Raw genomic sequence first — 8,864 nt, 5'->3', positions numbered from 1 at the left:
TTTGCTTCTTTTTTTTGTTATTTTTTTTTTATGTCAAGAAAAAGGCCACTTCCCAGCTGAGTCACAGATTTGGTTCCACGCATTCAACTATTCCTATTAGTGCTTTTATGTCGACGGTTTCATTGAAACCAGAAGGAAATACTTTAATATTTGAAATGTCAAAATATCCATAGCCTCAATATTATTTTTCAGTAAAATTAATACTTTATTCCTCCACTCTAGATGTTCGGTGGGTGTGTTTTGAAAAATGATTTGTTTAGAAAAAAAAGTCTCAGCAATGACCTTTGCATTTGGAGAAGAAGAGATCCCAATCTGAGCTTATAGGCCTGCTATGTTTTGGTCTTATTACTCCCTAAATGAGCATTTTATGTGGTTTCGCTTAGTCAGCGCAGTGTTGCCGTTGAGGTTACTGGTCCTCCAGCAGTGGGAGGAAGTTCAGAGCACAGCAGCCATGTGTGACGGAAAGTCAGCTGCTGATGGAAGCTGCTTTCAGGTGCAGCGAGGAAAAGAGAAGCTGACAGAAAAGCAAGGGTCAACCATTCTTTTTTTTTTTTTTTTTTTTGTAGACATTTGTTTAAAAGACAAAACAAGTCATGTTTTTTTTCAACAAACAAACAAACAGGTATTTTAATGACTGGATATTCCTTGTAGTTGTGGCAGGATAAGTTCATGTTGTGTTCAAATCTTTATAGCAGCAGAGATGATTAAATTATAAAGCTGAAACATCTCTTAGCATTTATAGAGACTGATAAAGCAAAGAAGCAACACTGATCCAGCTAATAAAAATATGGCTTTGTCCTGAAAACACTGACAAATAGCAATAAATGATGTTTCTATAAGTATTTTGCTTCAGATATTGGACGTAAAACTTTAAGGCCAACCAGGATGAAAAGTGAAAATTTGTAAGGATTTGTCATCAGATTGTTACCGACATAAATATTTAAACCCAGTGATGTATGATGTTGATGAAGTGGTAGAAAATGACATTTCTGGATTCTGCAGTGATCATCGGTAATCTCTGCTCGTTTAGACAAAGTCTTTTTGGTTCCATTCAAACTAAACATTAAATGAGTTTATGCTACTTAAAGAAACATCAAGCCTTGAAAATCTCCAGTAAGGCAGCTCAGACTTGGTGTGTTTAGGCTCGTAGTTGGCCTTGGAAGATGGCTTCCTGTTCTGATTGTCTCTTTTTCTGATCAGGAGGAAGAAAAGCAGGAGGACCAATTAAAAAACAGACATGTCCTAAAGCACTGTGGACAGAGACCTGTTAGTACGGTCGAAAAGAGAGAATGGTGAACGATGGAGATGCATGAAAAACCACCACGGTGATTGGTATAAAGCAGTCCTGGGTTTTTGCTCAGTAGGAAAAGTTTTCACATCCAACGGTTCTCAAGCCTCTGAACTGTAGCTAATAGAGTTTCTGATGAGATCTAAAAAGTCAGCAAACAGCCTGAGTGCCGCTCAGATCACCCGACTCTATAGGACTGAAGATCAAAGTTGATAGATGATTGATTATTTACTTATTGGTTCACGATTACTTATAAATGAAACTACTTAGAAAAAGATAGGAGATAAAACATGTTTTTTTTTTTTACATTAATGGCTAAATATTTCTTTAGAATATGCTGAATTAAAAAAACTAATTACATCGTTATATTTTAACAATGTACTGTGCTAGCTACACTAAACACTAACTGAATAACATTAGGACTGCAACTAACCATTATTTTCCAAATAAATTAATCTGTTGTGTATTTTTTCGATTAATTTATTAATTATCTGATAGCCAGAGTTGCCTTAATGAACATTTTTTACTAAATTGAACTTCTTCTGGAAGAGTATATTGGATAAAGCATATTGACTGATGAAAAAATTTTCTTTAACTTAGATGCAAAATATTTTTTTACTATTTTGACATAACTAGTGCTCTAAGTGGGTCGTTCTGTCAGCTAAAGGCATGTTTTAGAGTCTCTATATTCCAGTTAATGATTAATTGATTTCTAAATTAGTAATCGATTAATCTTAAGCTTTAGTGTGAGGAATTGCTGAAGAGTCAAAGAGTCGATGCAATCAACTGGATTTCTTTAGATAGAAAACCTTGAATCAATCAGACTGGATGATCTGGTTGAAACTGTAAAGTGCCTTTAGATGACGTTTGTTGTGAATTGTAGCTATAGAAATAAACTGAATTGAATTAAATTAAATAATTTGACAATTATGAAAATAACTGATTAATCGCGATTAATCCGATTAGTTATTTCAGCCCTAATATACATTAAAATGTTTTCTTACAGGGCTGCTAAGTGGAGCAGTGGGTAGCACTGCTGAAGAAGGTTCTGAGTTAGATTCCCGGACCTAACCCAGGTCCGGGAATGATTATTTCAGGCGTGTATGATTGTTTGTCCTGTGTGTCTCTGTGTTGCCCTGAAATAGACCCCACCTCTCGCCCGGAGACGGCTGGAGATAAGCACCAGCACCCCTCGCAACCCCGCTTGGGATAAGCTTGACGAAAGATGGAGGCATGTTTTCTTTTACATTTAGAAACTAGACGCATTTATAAGATGGGAACTTGTTGGGTTACTGAATGATGTGAAACACCTCCAGTGAGTAGGAATAGAAACTCTTTGTTTTAGTGTTATCCAGTGGTGGCAGAGATCCTGTGCTGTTAAACAGCGTTTCTGGTTCTGAAGGCTCTCAACGTTAAAGCCCGGCTCCATGAGGTGGATTAACCCTCTCCAGCTAACGTACTAAATGCAAAATTCTTCTATCATGTCAAAAATCTGGTTTCTATCATCACATCATCGCTTTCTGAGCATAGCAGAGGATTTAATGCTGCTTCGTCATGCAGCGCAGCTAAATGGGCATTATTTAGCTGATAACTTCAGAACTATATTGAGTGTTTAGATTTACTAACAGGACCAGAAAAGGTCAGTTCTTCACACTTATTACTATTAATCCCAGAAAAGACAAGACCAGCTCCATCAAGCATCCCCTCTGGCCTTCATTTGCTTAAGAATAAATGGCTTGTCTTCTAGACTAATAAACAGTGAATATCTTCATGTTGTAAAATTAATGCTCCGATAGCCGACGTAGATCCAAAACGGCTCCTGTTTAGAACTTCTGTTGAACTGCAGTGTCTTTGCAGTAATTGAATAACCAAGTTTCTTCCATATGCCGCTTTTATTACTGCATCTGTTTTGAACATTGCTTATATCTGGGAAAGCCACCGGCCACAGAAATGGGAAGAACATAAAGATCAGAGGCTTCTAGAGCACCCAACTGCAAATATAATCCAGTTATGATTCACATAATCCTTCTGACAGATTCACGTGGAGATGCGTGTTTGTCTGGATTTGAGAGGTGAGGAAAAAGAGCAGAGATGAATTATAAAGATTAGGGATATATATATATATATATTAGACACACGTTTTCAATGATGAATCAACAAAAATATAGACGGAAAAAGTCAGGAAAGGGATTGAAGAGTGATGGATTTGAAAGGGCAGTGGGCGTTTAAGTAGGCCTGTCCGAAAACAGTGGGGACTGGAGAGACGGCGAGGAGAGGATGAAGGGGAAAATGTCAGAAGTAGGGTCATCTGTGAGGATGATGAGCTCCTTGTTTTGGAAACTTGAGCAAACCCACTGAACACACACACACCTACACACACTAACATATGGACTTCTATTATTTTTTCATTTATTTCTATGCTCTAACCAGAAGCCTTGAACTTATTTTACACCTCAGTCCTTAGGAACCAAAAACACACGAGGAGAATCAGATCCTCCTGACTAAATGTTACAGCACACACACCTGCACACCCATTCTGTGGTGGTGTGAGAAAGAAAGCCTGCAGGTTTTAGGTTTCTGTGAAGGTTGTGGTTTTAGTGTTTATGTCAGCACAATATAGGACTGATGAATTGTGCCTCCACAGGTTACTGTCACATGAAATGAAAGCTTGTTGTTCAGTCCTGTGTGCTGTTTAGACACCAGGCCCCATACACAACACAGCCAGATACAGCCAGCTGTTGGTGCTTACAGGCAGACGCAGCGAGCTTAGAGGTCATTGAGGCTTGGAGTGAATCCAGCCATCGATTTCCTGAGATCATCTAGAGCTGCTACTGTATCACGTTTATTATGGTTCTGTTAACTTCTTTAATTCGAACCCCCACAGTATAGTTTTCCTGCCTGAGAAGGAAGTCATTTTAACCTTGTCCCGCATGTGAGGGCTGGAGTTTTAATGCTGAATTTTTGATAAAGACTTCCTGATCAGGCTTTGATCAATGATTGAATACGTTAGATCAGGGGAAACCAATTAAAAATCAGTGGGGTCTGAATAAAGAAAATTAACAACCAGCAAAGGTCCGGAGACATTTTTAATTATAATCTGTTTCTTTAAACAGAATTTACCCCTGAAATGAAATGAGGTGTTTATGCATTTATGTTATACATTGAATTTTTAAATAAAATATATAAAAAATAGAACTTTTTTCCATTTAAAAATCTAAATTGTTTTTGAAGTAGAGAACAACAATCGTTTAGTTTGGTATATAGACAATTTGCTGATTCACATATTTTATAAAACACCTAAACTGACTGTTATTTTTTTCTTTTTTCTGTCGTAATGAGAGCACTGGGCTTTATGCTGGTTTGAATGGAGACAAAGCCATTCTAAAGCACATTTCAAGGTGCTCATTTTGAGCCTGGATCCATATTTATTTTTGATTCTGTTCATGGTGGAGAATCCTGCTTCACAGCAGCAGGTTGAGCCAAACATCCTCTAAATGTGCAGGGTCATCTTAGAGCACCATTTCACTTTTCTTTCACCAGTTCACCACAGTTCTTCCAGCAGTCCACACTTTCTCTGCTCTCTTCATCATCTTCTCCTTCTTTCCCATTGTCCAGCTTGCCACAGGTTTGCCTGCTGTGTCTAAATTAGCTAGCAGCAGCAACCCAGACTGACAGCAGCTCATTAGCTGATTGGCGTCACGTGCAGCCTAGTACAACATGCAGTAATTTATAAATGTTTTAAATCAGGTTTGGTCCGGATCCGGACCGCGGTCCACTAATCCGTTCGCATTAGAGTTAAAAAAAAACATCCGCCAATGGAAACAACTAAAGCATAAAAGTTCAAGTGATTTCACTGTCTATGAAAATACGCTCAAAAGGTATTGGACCGACAAAAATGCACTGTTTTAACATTTTACATAAAATGTTCTACATTTAAAATGGTTCTAAAATCATCTAATTTCTCTTAATAATATAAAAATCTTTTTTATTATAAGTCAGCAGAATGCCTTCTTTCTCAGTTCTCTCAATCACATAAAGGCTTGAGAGACTCTCGAATTGGGAGAGTCAGGCACACCAGAAGGTGTTTTCTGTCAAACTCCCCGCAGTGTCTGGTTGGTGCTCAGACTTCCAGTTTGACCCTCTTCTATTCAGAAACATTGCTACTTTTTATGCAACGTTCTGCAGTTGGACTCTAGTGCACACTTCAACATATCGTACAGGTGTTAAAGGTGATGATTAAGTGCGGGCATACACTGTACTGTCATCAGAATTGGAAACTTAAGCGTGGGTTTTACCTCTGTTTTCAAAAGAAAATACAGGATAAATCCACATATGACGAACATATTTAGACTATATTTTTTTAAATGGGCACATATTGACCTTCTGTCTTGGTTGTAAGTTTAAATGCAAACCTTTTCAAAGGGGAAAAAAGTCCTAATTCCACATTCATTAGAGCTGGTGATGCTTCAAGCATTGATAAACAGCATCTAGTGTGTGTAGTGCTGATAAAATTAGTATAAACATAGCAAGAAATGCTTATTTTCTCTTTAAACCAAATGTGCCCTGATGCTCATGTCAAGCATAAAAAAAGAGCATGCATGTTTTTCTAAAAGACCAGTGACATCAGACCAGTTGTGTCCCTAGTATTTTAGAGTATTATTTAGATCTTGTGTTCTTTGTGTAAGGTAGAACTGTTCGATAACATTTAAATAGCATAATAATATCATTGTTTTTGGAGGATTTTGGAGTTAATAAAGTCACGTGTGACATAAACACAGTGACTCAAGTTCATACCTGCTGAACTAATCTATGTTGTTATAGTGTTATTGTGAAGTTTAATTAATGGTGCATATATTCACCTGAGAACTGATGATGTCGTCTGTGTTACAGACCCTGGCTGCGTGCACTGAAGTGTATTTGACAATAAAGTAGTGAATCTCAATCTATTTACTTATTTATTTGTATTTTAAATAGGTCTCTAGGCTCATAGGTCTTTTGTCCAAAAAAACAAACATAAAAATGTTCACAGCACCCCCTGTTCAAACTACTTCCAGTGGCCGTGGTTATCACTGACATTTTCCCACCACTGTTTATTTATTGTTTCTCTATGTATGCTTACGTTTCTAAGAAAACCCGCTGGTTTAAATGGTGGTGGAAGGAAAAGTGTTTGCAATGGGGGCCTGAATGAAATGAGTTTCTTTAATATATTCCGGTTGTGTTTCAATCTTCCTCTCTGTCTTATTCACTACCATTTACTTCACTTTACGTCGATCGCAAACCTTTCAGTGGGCTGTTTCTCAGGTTTTAATGCGCAATGAAAACACTATAATCTGATAGTTTTTAGTGCGGTACAGAATGTTGTTTTTCCTGTTAGCACCGAATATAAATTCAAATAGAGCTGAAACAATTAATCGGATTAATCGTGATGAATCGATTATTGAAATAATCGGCAACTAATGTAGTAATCGGTTTATCAATAACTGGAGCTTAGAGACTGTAAAATATGCTTTTAGCTGTCAGAACAACCCACTTAGCAGGGGCGGAAGCAGGAATTTGGGGCCTCATAAAAAGGCATTGATATTGGGGCCCCACCCAAAAAATATATGTAAGCCTTTAAACTGCTATAAAGATGTATTAATTTGTTTAATTCATTGTCGGTATATAAAATGACACACACGTGGTCGCGGTATAAGCAAACTGCCAGGGACAGACGGGGAGACCTAATGCGATGCAGGATGGGTGTTTTGGTCAATATGTTCATGCTTTGTTTCGCTGGTTTTTGCTTAAAAAGAGGGAAAACACAAAATTATTTATTTTGCCGCTCAATTTTCTTTTTATTTTGGAAAAATATAGTGGGAAAAATCTTTTCTTCTTCTTTTGGGGCCCCCCTCAGGCAAGAGCCCTTAGAATATTCCTAAATTTCCCCTCCATGTGGCACCCCTGCCAGTTAGAGCTCTAATTATATCAAAACTGTTAAAAAAAAATACATATATGAATATTTTGCATTCAAGATAAAAAATAAATGTTTTTGCTGGTCAGTATGCTCTATCCAGAACCCCTCAAGTGGAAAAGTTTTAGTTTCACCAGGCTTAATTTAATTAAAAACCTTGTTAAAACGACCTTTGGCTCTCTGATTATTAATCGATTTAATGGAAAAAATAATCAACAGATTAATCGATTTATAAAATAATTGTTAGCTGCAGCCCTACATTCAAATATTCGATAATGCTTAATTGGGAAGGCTACTCTTCCTCATAATGAGTAACGGTGTCGATAAAGTTTGGCCCCCCTGACACCAGGTTTAGCGTTTCTAGTTTAGCTTTCCTTTACAAGCTGCAGCAGAGCTTCAGACTAGCTGTGTGGGTTATATGATGACCTTGGTTTCTCTACTGTTGGGCACAAAAGCACGTTTGTCCTGCTTTGCTCCCTTAGCTGCTGTTAAACACTGAGTTCTTTGTAGTCTCTCCAGTGCTTCTGACTTTCTGAAACACTTACTGATCACTCGACTATCAACCCTTCAACCAAGAGGGGACAAAAGAGACTGACTGTCCTGTTCTCTCAGTCCTGACTCAGCGTCTGCTTCATCACACCCTCTTCATTACAAATGACCTCCTCCCAGCAGCAACTGTGGCTCCATCTACTGCGTGTTTGCGGTTTTAACAGGACCGACTGGAAGCATCAGTGACATTATCCGAAGAAGAAAATCTTTGTATCAGTTTTTTATTGAAACTTGTAATAAAAAAAAAATTAAGAAACGTTTTTTTTGTTTTGTTTTGTTTTTCTAAATAAAATGACAAAAAACATTATACATGGAAATAACGGATGAAATCGGAATAAAGGCTACAATTTTATGCCAAACTTTGTTAATATTCGGCTAATGTTGGGGGGGGGACACAATTTTGCAATTGCAACGGAGCAGCAGGGTCCATGTCAGAGAAAGAACATAAACGTTTGATTTGTAACAGTGAAAGAAAAAAATCCTAATCTGCATTACTGATGATGGTTTTCTTGTTTTGTTGACAGGCATTTAAGGAGATGTTGTATGCTGCACAGGACCAAGCTCCATCCATTGAAGGTATTTCACAGACCAACACCAAGACAAACATTGCACAACTAAACAAGGTCACATAATAAATGTAAAGAACATTTAAGAAGCCCCTTTATTTAAAGTCTATTTAGTTAATTTGCAAAAAAAAAAAAGTTACATTTCTTCCAGTGCCTGCCCGTTTTTGGTTCCTTGTAGTAAAAGAAGGCAGTTAGCATGGCATAAGATGGTTATTATACAGCTTTAACTGCATTTTCTTTCTTTACACTCTAAACATGTAATATTGATCAAACTGGCTTCCATTCATCCTTTTTATGTCTTGTAACCAGATTACAGCCAGTTCAGATGGACACAAGTCCAGATTAGAGCAGAAAAATGTTTAAAACAAAAATCATCGTATTGCAGCTGCAAGTGAATATAAAGACTTTTTGAGATTTGTGGGGAAAAACTGCAAGAATATAAAATCGAATATTTTTCACCAGCAGATTTTAACATTTTAGTTAATGTAGGTATTTATAGTGTTTCTCCACA

The 8,864-nt window shown here is 37.2% G+C and overlaps 1 protein-coding gene across 1 annotated transcript in view; it reads left to right on the top strand.

The window, feature by feature from the left end:
• The window catches only part of LOC107089128 (xenotropic and polytropic retrovirus receptor 1 homolog), a 55,812-nt gene that overhangs the window by 15,250 nt on the left and 31,698 nt on the right, over positions 1–8,864 (top strand). The window contains exon 2 of the mRNA XM_015381712.1: positions 8,312–8,363. Within this exon, the coding sequence (XP_015237198.1) occupies positions 8,312–8,363 (52 nt within the window). The remainder of the gene's footprint in view (positions 1–8,311; positions 8,364–8,864) is intronic.

The sequence above is a fragment of the Cyprinodon variegatus genome, unplaced genomic scaffold (genome assembly GCF_000732505.1).
Source record: "Cyprinodon variegatus isolate N-32 unplaced genomic scaffold, C_variegatus-1.0 Scaffold239, whole genome shotgun sequence".
Lineage (NCBI taxonomy): Eukaryota > Metazoa > Chordata > Actinopteri > Cyprinodontiformes > Cyprinodontidae > Cyprinodon > Cyprinodon variegatus.
The sequence above is the reverse complement of the archived record's forward strand: the minus strand, read 5'-3'. Positions and strand labels throughout refer to the sequence as shown.